This window comes from Desmodus rotundus, chromosome 10 (assembly GCF_022682495.2).
Source record: "Desmodus rotundus isolate HL8 chromosome 10, HLdesRot8A.1, whole genome shotgun sequence".
Lineage (NCBI taxonomy): Eukaryota > Metazoa > Chordata > Mammalia > Chiroptera > Phyllostomidae > Desmodus > Desmodus rotundus.
The window spans coordinates 53,206,382-53,225,731 of NC_071396.1; the positions used below are offsets into that span (position 1 = coordinate 53,206,382).

The 19,350-nt window shown below is 47.7% G+C and overlaps 2 protein-coding genes across 7 annotated transcripts in view; one reads left to right on the plus strand and one right to left on the minus strand.

The window, feature by feature from the left end:
* The window catches only part of FGF1 (fibroblast growth factor 1), a 91,584-nt gene extending 79,069 nt beyond the window's left edge, over positions 1-12,515 (minus strand). Inside the window, exon 1 of one of the 4 annotated variants that reach the window (XM_024575108.4) lies at positions 12,354-12,515. The gene's annotated coding sequence lies outside the window, so the exon portion shown is untranslated. Of the gene's footprint in view, positions 1-3,129; positions 4,005-12,353 lie in introns of those variants that run through there. The other 3 variants (XM_071219500.1, XM_045183887.3, XM_024575107.4) reach the window with 3 other exon arrangements.
* Positions 2,209-19,350, plus strand: part of ARHGAP26 (Rho GTPase activating protein 26) — a 451,541-nt gene continuing 434,399 nt past the window's right edge. For 2 of the 3 annotated variants that reach the window (XM_045183873.2, XM_045183874.2), the window contains exon 1: positions 9,222-9,322. In XM_045183873.2, the coding sequence (XP_045039808.1) occupies positions 9,228-9,322 (95 nt within the window). In that variant the 5' untranslated portion in view covers positions 9,222-9,227. Of the gene's footprint in view, positions 2,453-9,221; positions 9,323-19,350 lie in introns of those variants that run through there. The other variant, XM_045183872.2, reaches the window with a different exon arrangement.

The window sequence follows — 19,350 nt, forward strand, 5'->3', positions numbered from 1 at the left end:
CTGCCTGTGAGCCAAGCTGGGGTCTCATGGCAGAGCTTTCAGATCCTGGCCTACTTTCTAGATCTTCAATTATCACCTTTTGTGGAATTCCTATGACCAAACTCCACCTGCCTCTCAAGACACCTCTAGTGATCCCCCCAAAACACAGATGACATACCGGTTGGGAACACAGCCTGGTGTGAAGCTTGGCTCTGACACTTGCTAACTGTGTGGCCTCAGGCAAACGGTCCAGCCCCCAAGCCTCAAGTCCTGCAGCTATAACGCCCCCCATTTCCTAGGGTTGTTGAGAGAATTTGGCGAGGTCATACGTGTAAAGCCAAGCACAGTGCCTGGGGCTCAAAACACTAGTGACCAGCATGGAAGTTCTTCTGTTTCTGGATGTTTAGAAACACAAGCAAAACTTTACACAAAGCAAAGGCAACTCCACACTGCCCAAAACGTGGCACTAGTGGTTCCTCAGTAGAGTGTTACTTTGGACTTTGCAACATATTGACTTGTGGGCAGCTTTTTCAGAACTCACCTTTCAATAATGACAGTAATAAATAATAGCAAATACTCACATAGAACTTCCTCTAAACCAGGTACTGTGCTAAGAGTATTACACATTTCATCTTCTCAACAAAAAGGTTGGTACTTTATTAGCCCATTTTACGGATGAGGAAACTGAGGCACAAGGTACCAGAACTAGTAAGTGGCAGAGTCTGATTTGACCTCTGGGAGCCTGGCTGCAGAATCTATGCTGTCAGCCACTATGTTATGTTGCCTTTCTTAAATAGTGCTTTTTAGGAATTTAGGAATCAAAATGATTACTATTCCCACTCCCCCTTTTCTCTCCCTGTAGGCCATCGGGCCAGTGCTTGTCCTTGCTCCTGTGTCTTGGACGCCTTTACTTCCCACCTGAGTTGGACATTCTGCCAGCCCAGGCTCATTCTCTGTTACCTGCCCTCCCAGGTAGGTCCCTTCCCTTCTCTATGGTTGAGTAGGCTGAATCCTGCCACATCTTGAAATGGGACACCGTGTCAGAACTCAGTAAACATTTGTTGATTAGCAGATCCTTCCTTAAGGAAAAATACTCATTCATATACAATTTATGTATCATGTATAGGTATTAGATTTACCTAAACCAGGGCATGTCTGTGGCACAAATGACTGCATATTATTTTTCTAGTATCTCCCACCAAGGAGAATCACATTAGCCAGGCATGTCTATTAGATGAGGTGGAAGGGGTGTGCCTTCCACTCTGCAGGATCCCTCGTCCTGGAAGCTGGCGAATGGTCCAGCCCCCCATGCCTCCATGATCTCTAAGAGTTTATTCAGGGTCCACAGAATGCATGTCAGCAACATGGACAAGCACACACTGTGTCCTGGGGTCAGACATCTGCCCCCTTGCCAGGTGTGGAAGGAGCACATGGATGTCTGTCCCCTGCTGTCACTGAAAATAGGGTCACCATGGTTGGTGCTACTGTAAAGTCAAACCACTTAATCCACTAAATTCTGCTTCCTGTTTATGAACCAGGCAAGCCACATATGTGTAAGTGCACGTCAGATTTGGGAGCGAGTTTGCAAGAAACTCAGTGTTTTCTCCCTTCATTTTTGTGTTTTAACTTTGCCTCTGATAAGGTACTTCACTTGCAAACCCAGGTACTCCTGCTAAGAAAGGCAGGCTCCACGGAAGAAAGTCACCCTGCATCCACCAGCTGCCCTCAGTGGCACATTTGGTGATCTGGCCTTCAGATACACAATCTCAAAAGGGGACTTCACTCGGAAGCCCTCAACGACCAACACAAAGAAAACCAAGGAAAAGGGAATTTGTGACTGTGAATCACAGTCTGAACCAAAATTCATACTTGTTGGCACAGATGGTCCCAGTAAACAGCTGGCCAGCCCTTTGCTAGACACCGCTCTGCAGAGCCTGGCCTGCACCTCCAGCCCTTTGCTGGCCTCAGGCCGGCTCATCCCCACACAGAGCCCTGCCCTCGCTCTGCCTGGGTGCTGGCGTCCTCCCACTGGTGTTTGCGGAGCTAAATCATAAACAATCAAATCCCTGCAGCGAATGGAAGGGAAAGTGCCAGTCACCGAAGCAGAAAGGGCAGAGGGGTGGGGTGGGTTTAAACGGCCAGAGAAAGCACAGTGTTTGCATTCTGCCGAGACACAGAGGGAGCTCTTGGACTTGAGAGGTGAGATAAGGTGGGTGCCTGCCCTCTTGGGTCTCTGAAAAATGGGTACCTGATTAAATGCCTGGAACTCCCACCCCAGCACCCAGAGGTCTGAAATTTTCAATGGCTCCTGCCTTGCATACTTTCGTCATGTGATAGTGAGGTGGGTGTGGCCTGGCCCAAGAGCCAGAGAATGCGCCCACTGCCATAGCAGCTCCTGCTCCTTCTCTGCCAGGGTGTATCTGGAAGGGCACCCAAACAGAGATGCATTTCTCAAAGAAGGTCAGAAGGTCAGGTAAGAAGTAATCCAGGTGACCGTGGGGCCAACAGAATATCACCCTATCAAAACACATACAGATAAGCCTACCTTGCAGGCTGACTTTTTAATATCAAATGTTGATTAAAATCTAAGGCTCCCACCCAGTGGATGAGCACTCCAATGCAGCTGAATCTCCAGGCTCCCCGGGAGGGTGAGCATGACCCAGCAAGAGAATACCAGCCACTCACTAAGTCCACAGCCTTTGGCTTCTGCCAACCGCAGGGGCTGCGTCCAGCACTTGAAGTAAATGAGGACATCCTGCCCCTCCAGTCCCCATTGGTCTGGCATTGGGGGAGTGAAGATAATGGGGCAGCCTGGTGCAGGATCATTTTTACAGCCTCTGAGCTCCAAGTGCTATGTTTGCGTGCCTGTGCCATGGGCCCTCCCCCAGAGCCGCCTGCCCCACGGTTCTAACCCAGCCAGAGGTGAGCTTCTGGGTACTCCCTTGCAGAACGCTCTTTGCAGGGGGATCTGCTTGAAACATCTTACTGCCTTAACTATTTCCTTTTTTCTTCCCTCTCCGTGGAACCTTATACTTGCACTCGGACAGACAGACAGACAAGCACACACACACACACACACACACACACACACACCCCTCAGATCTGGATACAACCTGCTCTTATTCCCCAGAACAGAAACCTGATTCTTACCTTAGAGCTTGTAGGCTGAGGGCTGTGCCTGTCTCCCTCCGAGGGGAAAGGGAATGCGCTTGGCGTCCTCTGCTGTGTTTGTCACTGTCACTGTGCTGCAGTGCTTCCCTGGCAGCCTCAAGCCGGCTCCCTCCCTCTCTCTCAGTGACTGACGCTCTGTGTGGGGAGGGAACGGGCGGTGGCATGCACACCAGGTTGCTGGTCCGTCTCCAGGCTGCCAGTTCACAAGGCTGTGTGGGAGGTAGGGAGGCAGCCTGGGGGCCTGAGGATGTCAGCCTCTAGGTCTCTCCCTGGCCTTGTTTGTCAGCACAGGGGACCTTCCTCTAGACAACCACCCACAGAAGTGCGCACAGAGCCCTAGGTGCCCCACTCTGGACAGCTGGCATCAGCAGACCCAGGGACACAGAGCTGTAGGCCATCTGGGAAGGGAGGCTGGGCAGACAGTGGCAGCAGCTATCCCGGGTGTTATTTTAGCGTGGTTTGTCTTGGGGCAAACGGCTGAACTGAATGGACTACTGGCGGACTACTGGCCCGTCTGAGCAGAATCCTGTTTATTTTGAGGCTTCAGTTGCCAGGGAAACAGCAGGTCGTGGCTCAGAGTCGCTTCTCTGGAATCAGAAGGCTGCCGGATGAAAAGGAGTCCTTTTCTGTCCTGTCATCTGGCATCCCTGCCCAGGGTGTCGGTGTCCATGTGTTGCAGTGTGTGTGTGTGTGTGTGTCTGTGCCAGTCACAGAACCAAGCCTCACACAGGGTGTTTTGCAAAGCCACTGGAAGCCATGGCCATTGGGTTAGGGCTGGGGAGGGGCTGTGGAGAGACTATTCCTCCCCAGGGCTCAGGCCTGACCCTGCTGCACTAGGCGGATCCTCAGGTGAGCCCAGCTTCCAGGTGGGGCTTCTTCAGAGGACCGTGCTCGTCTTCCTTATGCCACTGGCCAGGAACGGGGCAAGAGAGGTTGGAAGCTGCCTGTGCAAATTGATCTTTGGCTAGCAGGTGGGGGCTGCAGATGGACTGAAAGGATGTGGATCAGGAGGTGTCTTTGGAGAGACCAAATGGAAACATGATTAATAGTTTCGATGAAGAGTCCCCTCCTTGTTCATTATGCAGGCATTTGAGCCTGGGCGGTGTGAGTGTGAGAGTGTGTGTGTGCACACATGCAGGCCTGTCCCGCTGGTGAAGCAGGTAGAGAAGCGCAGGCTGACCTGTGGGAACTAGAAATGTGCTCTCTGGTCTCTCCTTCCCCTGGGAAGCTGGAGGTGGAAGTCTGTCCTGCACACTCACCAGGGAGCCCTGCAGGTGCCCTCTGCGGGGATGAGCCTCAGAGAAGCTGTCTCCTGTTGCCGAGTCCTCCCACCCCAGCGTCCGAGACTGGTGGAGCAGCAGCTCTCCTAAAAGGGACTCGAAGGTCCAGAAAAAGTTTGTTTCTCCAAACTTCATTAACTGGAATGTCCATGAACAGCCCCTCCCACATAGTCAAGTGCTGACCATTTGCTGTAAAAAATAATAACCTTCCTGAGTGTCTGCACTGTTCCCGGGGGTCTTCTGAGCAATACGAAGATGACAGTATTTCAGACAGTGGTCTTCTCAGTATAGGAGTGTTACCGTGCTGCATTGGTGTGCGCCTTAACTCTCTTCAACCACGTGGAGTGTTAGATCTTACAGTTAGGGAGCACCCTAAAGGTCTGAGGACAGAGACGCGGTTCAGAGCCTCACCCAGGTGCACCCCTAGTTGAAGTCTTTGCTGTGGTGGAAACTGGATCTCCCCACCTCAGGGTGACACCCTCAAACCTGCCCACTCACGTCGGTGACCATTTCCGGGTAGCTCAGCTCTCAGGACTTGCAGTGCCCCCCTTCTCATGGAGGTGGAGGCGCTCCAACCGCGTCTCCCTGCAGGCTGATGGGACGGCAGTGACAATCACAGGTGCGGCAGCGCGTGAGATCACCTTGGAAACTGGCTATGCGAGTGTCGGTCCCTATTGTAGTTTTACTTCTCTGTTACATCCAGTTGTGAAATGCTGTTAAAAACAAACTCCGCAGCTTCTAGGCAAGTTGTAACCCCTAGCTACTGATCGAAGTGAATTTCTTTACGACATAGTGGGTGTTCGGAAATGTTACTGTCCAAATGCTGGGAAAGAACGGCTCCTCAGTTCCTGAAAGGATTGCAAGATAATTCCCCTCAGTGTTGAAATTTCTTAAAAGTTCGCTCTAGCATCCCTCAGTTTCCATATTTATTTCAGCTTCTATGTCATGTATCTAGATTTATCTGTGAAATAATATACATTCAGATGTTTTCAGTCATGAAGTATGTTAATGCTTTTTGGCCTTGCTGTTACTGAGTGCGGGAAGGGCCTTGGAGGTCACCTAGCTTAAAAGTCTGGCCTCAGAATAGCTCCAGCTCTGGGCCAGGAAACTGCACTGAAATAATAGCTGTGGAAACCACGTATGAAGCGTCCATGGTAATGCTGCATCCTATGCAGAGTAAGTCACAGGAACTCCATCTTCCCTCAAAGTTCTTAGAGCACTTTTAATGACATTTCTGCCATAATTAAAACCTGATATGTGAGCCAACTAGCACTGCAGGGGGTGGGTCCGAGACAGAAAGAAAATGACAGATTTGGGGACCAAAGAGTCCTATTAGCAGTCCAGTGGGCTTGTCCACAGAGGTGTGGCCTTGGCTGGAGTCACCCACATCTGAAATTCGGTGGCTGCTGCCGGAGATGAGATTTGTTTCCTCCAGGGCCCTGAGAGACTGACTCACTTCCGAGCACTTCCACGGTTGCTGTTACAGAAAGTGGCTCTACTCCTCTTAGAAGAGCTTCAGAAGGCAGTAAAGGCAGAATGTGGCATTCCCATGATTTCACTTACTCTGTGCTCAGTGCCTTGAAAATCAAGACATAAATCTATCACTTTTTAACTGCACCAACAATAAAAAAGAGTCAGAGCATGATAGGATCGGCAGGGTTCAAAATATCCCCAGTAAATAAATTTTCTTTCTCTCCAGGTATAACATATCAGCCCTGGCTTCTCATCCTTGAATCTTACGACTGACATTCAGTATTTGCTTTAAAATTTTCCCTTTGTTCATCCTGTTTACATAAGTGACACAGTTATGTAAAATGTGCACCAGACACACTGCATTTTTTTTTCTCCTAATCTCACTTGACCTTGATCGGACATAACAAATCCTGATCAGCTGACAGGAGAAACCAGACGCTGCGTGCCAGCTCTCCCCCTCCAGCAAAGGATTTCCTTCTGTTTATGCCCAATCATGCAATTAGATGAAGGGCATGCTGGCCTCGCAGTGAACCAGCGGCCCCGGTGACGAAGGGGAGCGATTTGACAAACAGGGCAGAGGGAAATGCAGCAGACATGCACGGGAAATTGTACTAGTTGCCCGAGGAGACCTCATAGCCACAAATACCACCAGAGCTGCAGGACAGAGACGGGGCCCAGCAGTTTTCCAGTGAGAAGGTGTCTCACCCTGTCCCGTTTATCACCCAAGAGCAGGAGCTCGCCCCGCCCTGTCAGCCTGGCTCTCCGTCGACTTCAGGGGAGGACGCTGGGAAGGGTCAGACCCGTGGGCAGTGGGCTTCCTCTCTCTGATACTGGTCACCCGTCACTTGTCCTATGTTTTCTTCTCTCCCAACTTTTCAATTTTCTAAAAAACACTTTATCTTTAAATAAAAGTAATGCTTCATGCACATCATAAAAATGTGCAATTCATGGAAAGGTATAAAATGACCCTCACTAACTCCCTCTTCCCCCAAAATAACCGCTATTAATTTTTTTTCCTGGATCTTTCAGGGAGAAAAAAAGTCTTTATACTCCTGAATGTGTGTGTGCTTCAAACCAATTTATTATGCGCAATAGCCCACATTGCTGTGTGGGTTTCACTTAATAATAGATCTTTGTCCATTGTTCCAGTCCATCCAAGCACCAATACCCCTTGCTTGTGTTATTGCAATATCCTCCTGGCTGCCTTCTGTGCTTCTGCCTTTACCCGCCACCGTTCATTCCAGAGGGATCCTGCTAAAAGGTAAACAGATCACATCCCTATTTGCTCAAAACTGCCCCATGCCTTTCCCTTGCACTGGGAACAGAAGCTAAGCTTGCTACCACCACCTGCCTCTCCAAGCCCATCCCCTACTCACCCCTTGCTCACTGTGTTCCTCATATAAGCCAAGCATGGTCCTACCCCAGGGCCTTTGCACTTGCTCTTCCCTCTGTCTAAAGAGTTATGCACTTATTTTCTGCCCTTTAATTCTTTGCATGGCTAGCTCTTGCTTACCATTCTGGTCTCATTTTCGACCATCTCCTCCCTGACCACCTGTTCTAAATCAGCCCCTCATCACTGCCCTGCACATAGATCTTTTTCTTCGTAGATCCTATTACTATCTGAAAGTCACTGTAATCAGTGGTGTTTTCTGTCTCCCCCGACCACACACACTGGAGTGTCAACTCCATGAGGAGACAGGGATTTTATCCACCTTTTCGCCATTGTGTTAATATTTCCAGTACCTAGACCAGCGCTTCTCAAACGTGAATGTGCATCAGAACCACCTGGACGGTTCATTAAACCATAATCTAATTTTGGTTGCTGCGCCCCCGCCCCAGAGTATCTCGTTCAGCAGGGTAGGCGGAGCTGGAGATGTGCGAGTCAACAGGTCCCCAGGTGAGGCCAGGGCTGCCGGCCCAGGGACCATGCTTCTAGAGCCACCAGTCTGGACCCTGCCTGGCCCACACTGGGTGCTGCACAGACATAGTTGTCACACGACTGTGTGAGCCTGCACATAGGACCTGCCACCTTCTTTGTGGTAGCAGTTTTGTTTCCGTTTTTATATTTATTTATGCTTATAGCACTGAGCCTCCTCAATTCCTTGTGGTAGGAGGACCCCCTGTTTCCATAGCTCCATCAATTTGTCAGCAGGTGATTAAAACCCCACAGTTTTACAGGTTCACGGGGAGCCAGTGAGAGTCAGTAAATGTCAAAGTGAAGGGTGGTGTGACTCTCACTTGACATGTGACAGAGAACGTTCCCCAGAGGTCATCACTCAGACCTCCCCTGCAACTGTGTGACGATGGTCCTGCAGGCACGGATTCTGTGTCAGTGCGTCAGAATGTACAAAGCGTATCTACCTGGACCCCAGGTTATGAGATGTAGAGCGCCCAGTGGCTTTTTGTAAGTCACAGAAAACCCCTTGAGAATCTGACAAGATTTATAACCCTATTCCCTGTGTATAAGTTCTCTCTCTCTCTCTCTCTCTCTCACACACACACACACACACACACGCATACATACACACACATACAAATGCATACACATTTTTTATATTTAATTTCAGGAAGTTATAAGATATCCCCAAGTCCATTTTAATCCCAAATTAAAAAAATCCTGATCTAATCAATGGCAAGATAAAAACAAAAACCCCAATCCCCAGTTGGTTGCTTAAAGTCCAGAGAAATTAGAGTTTCAAATACAGTAAGGCAAACCTTAGAGGAAAACATTGCAGAAAAGCATTAGAGGAAATCATATGTTAATCAGATTTATAATCTTAGAACGGGGAACGCCTTTGGACGCGTGATCGGAAACCCAGAAATGAAAATAGAATCATGAGATTGATCCCATAAAATTTTAAGTGATCTGTACAAAGAAGATGGAAAAATGCCTCCTAGCTGACACTGTGGAGAAATCTGTGGGCCCTATCTTGTCCATCCATATTTTTTCCACGTGAGGTGTCTGGATCGCCTGCAGCCAACTCATTGAGTCCAGACATAAGCTCATCACAGCAGACACGGTGAGACCACACCTTTCACGGAAGCCACCTCACTGGGTTAGTTCTTTCATTAGCCACGGTTTGGGTTTGTTAACAGTTTTCTTGTGATACAATCCATATACCATGCAGTTCACCCATTTAAACTATATAATTAAGTGGTTTTAGCATATTCACGAAGTGGTACAACCCTTACCACTATCTAATTTTAGAAGATTTTTGTCATCCCCCCAAAGAAACCACATACACATTAGCAATCGCCCCCCATTCCTCCCCTCCAGCCAGACCCAGGCAACCGTTGATCTATTTTCTGTCTCTACAGATATGTATGTCCTGGCCATTTCGTATAAATGGAATCACACGGTATGCGCGTCTTTCCCTCAAAAAGCGCAATGTCTTTGAGGTGCATCTCTGTTGCATCAGGTATCAGAATTTCATTCCTTTTTGTCACTGAGTAATATTTCATTGCAGGATATGCCACACTTTATTTGTCCACTCGCCGGTTTGCGGTCGTCTGGCACGCGCCCTCTGCTGGCTGTCAGGGACAATGCTGCTGCGAACACTTGGATACCACGTGTTTTTGTGTGGACATGCTTTCCTTTCTTGTGGGTTTAGCAGTGGTTTTCTTCTTAAAGATTTACCCAAAGAATTTTACTTAGCCTATCTAATTCTTTTGGGTTTAGTTTTTTAAAAGTATAACCTCATGGAGAAGCAAGAAGCTTGGATCCTAAAGACCTCAGAGCTCCTCCATCCCAGTGTTGGGGGGGCGGTGCTTCTCTGCTCCTGTGTGGTCTGGGGTGTGACTCAGGCTCTCATTGGTGAGAACACCAGCGCTGGCTTGCTTGGGGTATTGTGAGGATTCCTGACACAAATCAGGTAGGATCCATGCTGGAGAAGATGCTCGCGCATATGAATAGGTTCCCTGGCGGCACAGAAACCAGACACCCTCAAGCCAAGGGCTCCCCCACCACTCTCCCCTCATTTAATCAGAAAGCACCCTGCTCTCTACAGGGCCCCCAAGGCACCTCCTGTTGTACAGTCACTGTGCTCCTGACCTTCTTGGTGGCTCTGGGGTAGGGGTGTGACCCCTCACCATTGGGTACAGCCCAGTAAGGACCTCCTTGTTGAGACTCTGGGAGCACAGTTGGCAGAAGAGGGGTCTAAAATATCTGAGCTTCCTCCTGCTTCCTGACCAAATCACCTGTACCTCTGGCTCTTTAAAATCGGGCCGCAGGAAGGTGCACTGAGAAGCAGGTAAATGATGAATTTCACAGGAAATGAGACGGCAGGCAGGCAGGCCGGCCTAGGATCTAACTCCCATGTCACCACTTACTAGCTGTGTGGTCTAGGACAAGTCAGTTCTCTCAGACTCAGTTTTCCCATCCATTAAATGGGAGTAATAGCAGTAATTGCCTAAAGGGTCATTGTGAAGAGTATCTGACACAATGCCTTTAGGGGCTCCAGCATACATTCAGCGCTTGCTGTAGTTACTATACTACTTTCGAAATCAAAATTAAGGACCTCAAGGAATCTAGCCATCCTCTCTAAGCTGTTTACAGAGGCTCTTTTTTTTATTGCTCAATTAATTGGAAGCACTTAATTGGGCACCTACTATGTGTTCTATAGCACAGAGAGGGCTGGGGACGAAATTTAATTTTCCCCCAGAAATGTAAAATTCAGACCAGGAGAGGAACTAAGATACACGAAGTTCTTAAAGCACATGTACACAGATACTGAGACTCAGTGCCACCCGGGATCAGGGTGGGAGACAGCAGGAAGGGCTGGACAGGCCAGATGAGGCCTCAGAGGGGCGGCAGCACCAAGGCTGGCCCTCAAAAGGCAAGAGGGGGTCACATCAGCAGAGCTGAGGGCGACAGAGTGGGGGAGGGGAGGCCTGTGTGAGCACAGGGTGTCAGGTGGGCCTGGACATGGTGGTAAGCCTGGGCACTGAGCCAGAGTCCATTTTTCTGGTGTCTTTCCCATGTCCAGGGTCTCTGGAAATGACATGCCACGGGTCTTTGAGTCACCTGTTCTAATAATCATCCTCACTGTGCAACCTCTGTCACTAACAGATCTGTGTGGACTGTGAGAGGGAAAAGGAGGAGGAGTTGGGTTGGAGGAGCAGTGACTTGCTCTAGACTATCTTGCAGAGCAGCACAGAGTGGCGGCATTGGCCATCCTGCACCCTGCCCCCTTCTCCTGGTCCTGGCACCTTGATCATCTTTGGGGACCAGCCCTTCATTGCCTTCAGTCCTTGAGGTTTTTGGATGGCAATGACTATAGCCCTGGGGACGGATGGGCACAATACCCACATTGATTCTGTGAAATGTGGCCCTGAGGCTGTAGGGTGGCTGTACCAGTGGATGTCAGCCTGGACTTGGCTGCCAGCCATCTGCCATGACGATAGATCAGTCTTCCTGGGGACAGGACACGGGACAGTGAGGCCAAGAAATGGGGAAAGACAAAGGGTCAAGATGCCGTTGTCTGTGTGGCTGGACCTGACCATATCAAAGCCCTGGATGTTCCAGCTCCATGAGGGAGGTTTCCTTCTTGTTTTACCTGTGTCCCTACAAGCTAGGTTTCAGTCCATTGTTACTAAAAGAATCCTGATTTATTCAAGTAGCTGCCTTGTTCCCACCAGCATTTTGTTGGCTTATCCTTAGCATAGATATTTGTAGCCCATACATACCCAAGGGGCGGTGTGTGTCAAGGAATAATGGCGTGCGTGTGCAAGCAATGGAGACCTCAGTGCACATCCCTAAATAGGCACAGGTGAGTATGTGTCTGGGAGTGCAGAGATGTTAGGAGGAGAAACCAAGACTCTGAAAAAGATGTTTCTCTTCTTTGTGCCTTGACTCCACTTGCAGAGCAATTCTCCCCAAACCCTTCCTTGATTTTGTTCCTTTTGTTCTCAACCAAAGCAAGGCGTTCTCGGATCTGTTAAGTACATTTTGCAGGGCTCTGAGAGCCAGGAAGAGATAGGGAAGGGTCTGAGAGGACAGGAAGCTCTGCTTATCCCATTTCTGTTTTTTCCCTTTTGCCCAATTACCAAGAATCAGCTAGCATCCTTTTATTTCCTACTTCATGCAGGGCTTTTAAAAACTAAGCATTAGCTCTACTGCAATGGGATTTGTCTAACGATTTCCTGTGAAACATCTTCTCGGATCTCAGCAGAGATAATTCACTTGATAGGAATCACTTCCTGCTTCCCCGCTAAGAACTAGGCCTACTCCATCCTTTCTGGGAGCAAACGGGCCTCCGAATGAGAGAAGGGAGGGCAGGAAAATTCACTCTAGCATCCATCACATAGACTCAGGCCTGCCGCAGAGCCTCAGATCAGGGAGGAGAGGGGGAGGAAGGGGACTAGGGGAGAACACTCACACTGCACCGCAAGCCTGAAGCCAGGCAGAGATCCATAACAGTCTGAGCTCCTTGGAGAAGAGAATGTACTCACCTCTCTGCTTTGGCTTGGGGGCTCTTTCTTTCTGGGGCCACGGCAGCTGCAACAGCCTGCAGCGTCCACGCTGTCCTACCAGGACCACTGCAGGCAGGCGGCCACAGGAGGAAGGGAGTTCCCCTTCTCCATCAGAGGGCGTGTCCTTCAACAAAAGGAAGATTTCCACCCCCCCAACCCCCGGAGTTGAGGCTGTTAGATCCTCTGGTCTGCTCCCTCCTGCTCTCTCCCTGATGTGAATGGAGCTCAAAGGAGCCCCAAGAGAAGGGCTGAGTGCCAACCACACGCCCCACCCACCCCAATACAGGTTGTTTTCCCTGCCTTGGGGCCTGGGGAGGACACAGCAGAGGGGTTGTTAGGCCGCCCTCTTGGGGCGCCTCTCAGCCCGGCTGATGCTGCTGTACCCATGGGAAGCCCAAGAAAAAGCACTTGGTGTTTATTTCTCCCCTTCCCATGTGATCTTATTTTTGGACCAGACACGAAAGCTATTTGGGGGGCTGGACAGCTGCCAGGTGAAAGGACAGTTATCTCTCCAAGTTGTCTCCATGCCTCCTGAACTAGTCCCTGGTACCTTTCCCCACAGGGTGCGGAAGGGCAGGGGTCTTGCTTGGAGTCCTACTTTTCCTGTATCCAAGCAATTAGTTCAAATTACTAACTTCATTTCATCTTTAGTTCATCCCTCATTTTGAGGTGTCTCAGAGGATAAATGTAAGGAACAAAGTCATTGCTCTGATGTCCGAGGCTGATGGACACAGGTATCGTCCGCATAAGTATGGCCGTCACATGCACAATATTTTAGACACACAGGCCCTCTTGTCAGTGGGGGGTGGGACCCCCAGCCCTGGGGGCACAATGTCAAGCTGCTAGACTCTAACATTGACTCGTACCGATTCTGCCTTCCTCTGGCTGTGTCTGCTTCTAACTCATAGGCTTGTAAAACTTACAACAGTTATTAAATAGCTTGATTTTTTCACCTCCGATTCTTCCTCCTCGGACTTGAATGGTAAATTTGGAGACACTCCTGCCTGACAAAAAGCCAGCTCAGTATCACCATCGTCAACATCGGCACTGTTATTTACGGAGAACTCTGTGCCTGCCTGTCTCACTTATCCTCCCAGCAGCCCCATGAGGAAGGTGATGTGGTTCTGGCTGACACCCAGGAGGGCAGAGCTGGGCAGAGCTGGCTTCGAAGGTGAGCTTGCAGAGGGCACACTTCCCAGCCACCACCTGTCTGACGCCAGAGTGGGAGCTTTCAGCCAGTTTGCTCACTGTCTCCTGAAATAATAAGTTATTGAGGAGTCACTGTTATTTTTATTTCATAAAAGAAAAAACAAAAACCTCATGGTAGAGTCAGCCCCATGACTTCAGTCCTCAGGTGTTGTTCCCCACGCCCCCACCCCCAGACTCAGTTCTCAAACGGGAGAATGAATAGGGTTTTCATTTGTTTACAGTCCCAGGTACAGGATGGAGAGTCTCTGCCCTCGGTTCTGCTGGGAGCGGGTTTCCTGTGAATAATCCATTGTGTACACAGGAGGGGATGGGCTCGGCTCCCTACGGTGCTCAAACTGAGTCTCCTTTCTCTCCTAACTGGCGGGAGAAACCAGACACGGAGCTCAACGGCTTGTCCAACACTGCCCTCTGCAGGCCACTGGCCTTCATTACCCCCAGGAGGCGGGTCTCGAAGACCTTCCAAGGAGCACACCAAGGATTAGTTTTGGAGAATGTTTCCAGGTTCTCAGTTTCTATAGGTACTCTTCCCTCAAACTGACTTGCCTGAGAACGTGTCTGGGTTCGTAATAACCCATCCCTTACTGGGAGGCATAGCCCCCACTCTTCACAAATCTTACTCAGGTGCTGTTGAGCCAAATGTAAAGATCTCCAGGTCCCCCAACTGGGAGCTTCCTTTAATAATTTAATTCAGCTTCCCTTAACAATGAATTAAGGAATTTTTTATTTAATAACTTTGTTTCTTCCATCCCTTGAATTTGAAGGACAGTACTTGTTAGAAACACGCAAAAGATAGAGACGGGAGGAGCCAGAGGACCCGCGCCTTCCTTTGGAGCAGCACCGGAGGCTGAGTCTGGGCGGTGCCTCAGCCAGGGAGGCAGGAATGGGTTTTTAAAAGAGAAAGCGCGGGGGTCTGGGGGCGGAGGTCAGGGAGGGGTTAGTCTCTTGTTCTTCTGTTGCTTCCTGGTTTCAGGATGTGAGTCCCTACTACAGGTTAGGTAAAGGGCGGGGCTGTCCCCAGGTGGGAAGGGCAGTCTGACAAAGGGCTTGAGGCTGCCCGGTGTCTATTGTGCACGATAGAGAGAGAGTTTCCATTAAGCCTCGAGCTAAGAAGCGAGTGGAGATAACAGAGTCCTGAGTAGCGGGGCAGGTCGCAAGGCTGGCCTGACCCTGAGTGCTGTGACAGTCAATTGTAAAGGATATTATCACAGCTAAATTTCTAAATTCCAATATTTACAACATGCTGGAAGTTATTATCTTGAATCCATGTGGACTTAATGATGAACATTTAACATACCAACTTTTAAATGTGGGTATAGGTAACATTGTTTTTCAAAATTATTTTAATAGGCACAAGAGCAAAAATGGGTGAAGACTGCTGTTCCCTAGGGCTGGCTAGTGCTAATAACAGGCAGCTGTCTGTCCATCCATCCATCCAACACCCACTGAGCACCTAGTACGTGTCAGACGTTGTTTTGGGCACTAGATATAAAAACAGTGAACAAAACCTCTTACGTACCGAATTTTCACTTGTGGAAGGTGAGAGATACAGATTAATTTCATAATTACTCTATTAAGTGTAAGAATTCAACTTTGATAAGTACTTCCGAGGCGGGTTAGTTGATAATGAGAGAATATATACTGAGGATTGCCCTCAATCTGGGAGAAGGTATCAGGTGGCCCTAAAAAATGAAACCTGGACTAAGGTTCCAGGAGACTCTGAAAGGTCTGTGGAAACCCAGGAAGAAAGGCCTCTTCATCATGGGAGGATGGAGTAGAAATATGACCAAACTTTGCAGTCAGCTGTCTTTCAAAGGGGCCTTTGCCCTTATACAAATACAACCTGTATTATAAATCAATGGTTCTCAACCAGGAGTGAGGTTTCCTCAGGGGACGCTTGGCAATCTCTGGAGACATTTTTATCGCAACTGGGATTGTACCAGCGGCACCGAGAGGGTCAAGGCCAGGATGCTGCCAAACTTTCTACAACGTTCAGCCCCACACAAAGCAGTGTTCAGCCCTGGAAGTCAGTCGTGCTCAGGTTGAGGAATCCCGTGAGAAATGAGGGCAGAGCAGACCCGGCAGGTGTCTGCAGTAGATGTGGACTCGTTTGTTCATTCATTCCTTCCATGAGTCCTTATTCGGTGCCCAGTGTGGTTAAGACACTATTCTGGGCATCATCCATCCATAGCAGGCAGCCCCTAACCAAAATTGTCACCTCAAATAGCTTGCCGGTTGTATTTCCGTTAATAACCTAAAATTTCCACCATTGAAATGGTGGCAAAACTGGTCTTAGTGTCTGTTGAAAGAAGACATTAAAATGTATGAATATTATTTGCAAGATGGTCACTGAAGCATTGTTTGCAATAGTGAAAACAACCTAACCGTCTGTTAACAGGGGAGTGGTTACTTCATTATGGCACAGCGATGCAATCACAAAGTAAGCAGCTGATAAAAAGAGGTGAATCTCTCTGAGATGACACTGAAAATAACCATGAAGATATTATTAACTGGAAAGAATGTCAGACGAGCAGATAGAATATAATTAATCTCATTTGCATTTTTAAAATTGGTTTGTCTGTGTGTTTGCATGTATATGCAATTGCTGGAAAAATTCTCACCAAATTCTTACTAAGAGCTACCTCTAGGGAGCAGAACAAAACCTGTGCCATCTTCATTGAGACTAACTCTCTTCCTAATTTCCTCCTTGCACCTGGTTAGATTCTCCCCAGTCCATCCTCTCCATTACCACCAGTATTCACCCATCACAGCTTCTACAGACCCTTGACCTTCCAGGACAATATCCATTTCTTATTAAGTCCGAGGCCCTTCCAAACCTGCCTCCCACCAGTCTTCACAGGATCTTCTTGGGAGCTGCTGTCCCTGCCCCAGCCCGGTTTCACCTCACCTGCCTGGAGTTTAATGAACTAACAGTGAACTCACCAGAACTCATCACTCCTTCAGAACAGCCTCACCTCTATGGCTGGAAGAAAAAGTCCTTCCCTTTTTGTACTGGTATTAGTCAGAATAGGCTGGGTTATCCTGTGGTTATAAATAATCCCCAAATTACAGTGCCTTAAAATAACAAAGGTTTATTTCTCCCTCGTTGACATTAACATGTCTGTTGACAGGTTGGCTGGCAAACTAACTTTAGATGTGTTCTTACACACAGTACATAGATTCTTTTACCCAGTTCAACACTTTTTGACTTTTAATTGAATATTTTGTTGACTTACATTTAATGTAAATGCAAACCTTTAATCACTAATGTATTTGGACTTAACTTTACCACCTTATTAAATGTTTCCATTTATCCCACATGCTCTATGTTCTTTTGTTCTACTTCCCTGCCTGCTTTTGGAGTGGTTGAATATTCTATTTTTCCTTCTATAATCTTAGAAGTTATATCCTTTAGTTTACTATTTCTTTAGAGGTTATCCTAGAGATCAAAATATGTATCTTTGATTTATCAAAGTCTAATGTTAATTGGTATTTTTATCTTCTTTTGTAATAATATGAGGACCTTAGGACATTTTAACTCCATTTAGCCCTCTCTCCAGACTTATGCATACTTGTTGTATATTTTTATGTTTTTTACTCCCAGTGAGGGACATGGTTATATTGTTTTTTACAGTCCAATGCTTTTGGATTTTCTTGAATTAACCTTTGCATTGTTGTTTATTTCTTCCTGCATCTATAACCTATCATCTTAAATCATTTCCTTCTCCTTAAAGAACCTCCTGTAGTATTTATTTCTGGAAAGGAATCCTGAACATGTCTAATTTCACCTTTATTATTGGAGGCTGTTTTTACTGGACAAAGAATTCTAAATGGGCAGTTATTTTCTTTCAGACTTCAAAGGTATTTAAATTCCACTAATTTCTGGGTTTCATTGTTTCTGTCAAAAAGTAAGCCAGCAGTTTCTCACCTTTTTCCAAGTGATCGTAGCTGCTTTTAACGTCTTTTTTCTCTTTGTCTGTGGTTTTCATTGACTTTAATTATGATGTACCTAGCGCTGGATATTTATTGATCCTGCGTGGAGTTCCCAGGACTCCTGGAATCTGCGGCTTGATGTTTGTAGTCAATTTGGGTGTTTTCTCAACGATTTCCTCTTCAAGTATTGCTGCTGCCCTATTCTCTCTCCTCTCCTTCTGGAGCTGGAGTCTTCCTTCACCTCCCACATCTCTACTCTCTCTGCAGTAGTTCCCAGCCTTTGTCCTTTCATCCTGAGCTTTCTCCTCACCTGCTTCCCAGTTCACCAGTTCTCTCTTCAGCTCTGCCTGGTCGGCTGTTAAACCCATCCGCTGAGCTCCCCACTTTTGTTATTATATTCTTCAGTTCTAAATCTCTATTTGGTTATTTTTCAAATCTTCATTGTCCTTTTTCTTTTAAGTTTCCAGTTTTCTGCCAAATTTTCAAACCTTGTCTTTTATCTTCTTTGCACAGTAAACATAGTTACTTTAAAGTCTGTGTGCAGTCACTCCAGGCGCTGGGGTTCTCTGGGGTTGTTTCCCATGTAATTGTTTCAGCTGGATCTCATGCATTGTCTTATTTCCTCGTGTCTGGTTATTTTCATGTGTGCTGAACTTCTATGTGAAAAAATCGTTGGTAGAAGTAATATGAGATGTTATGGTAACTTTTGGTTCTGCTAGTCACCTGAGGATGCTTGTAATTTAGGATCACCTTATCCAATTTGAAGAATTTAGGCTGACCCGAAGCCCTGCAAATTCTAGTCTATCTCCAGTTCATCCAATTTTAAGGTGCAGTCCTTCAGGGTCGTAACCCAGAATGGGGGGAGTGGTTACAGACACCCCCTTTGTCCACCGAGGCACACAAAGCTATCTCAGTGCTGTTTGGCCTCTCAGCTTCTTAGTCACCCTTCTGGAAGCAGCAAATGTCCCAAGGGGAAGAAAGGCCCCAGTTGTTGGCCTCACCTCCCTGAATGCCCATTTCCTTCCACATCTTAGTTTGGCAGTTTTCCGTTATCTTTTAAACTTTTTGACACTTTCAGGCTGATTTTAATTTTCTGTCCAGCTTTTCTTATTGCCCTCAGCAGGAGAGCAAGCCCTAATTATCTTGTCTGCCATTACCAGGTGGTAGGACATGCACACGCAGGAATGGGCCAGGTGTGCGTGCACCTGTGCACCTTATGTGAGGGGTGGGTACGGGGTGAACTAGAGGGCACGAGCCTGTTTTTGCCTTATGAGAATGAGAGTTTTCATGCTGCCAGATTTTCCAATTTTTTTAAAGGAGGAGTAGGCAATGCAAATTTTTAAATGAGAAATCCCAATTTTCAGCAGTGGCTTTAAAAACATTTACTCTCAGCAAACCAAACAAGACACATCTGCAGTCCCAACCCAGCTCCTAGGATGCCAGTCTGGGCTCCAGTCTGTGCTGACGGGAGAAGAGGGGTGAAGATCAGTTCTCCTTCATCACAAACGTTAAGCCCCAGTAGTCTGGGCTGCTTTGAATAAACCCAGTCCCTTGTTCAAAAAATAGCATTGAAACCAATTTATGTCTTTACTGAAATCTCTTTAAAATGCCAAGGGGAAGGAAGGATTCCATTCATAACACCAATAACATTTCTGAAAAACCTCCCATCACTGCTCCCAAATCTTCCTCATGACAGCTCAGCAGCTACTCCATCCCCTTGCATTTATCTCTTGAATTCCCCCAAGTTCAACCCATGCCTGGCTCTCCTGTCTCTGACCTTCTGCTCTATTCTGCTGTAGTAGGTGGTGTCCTGCCTTTTCTTTGGTGGGCTCACTAA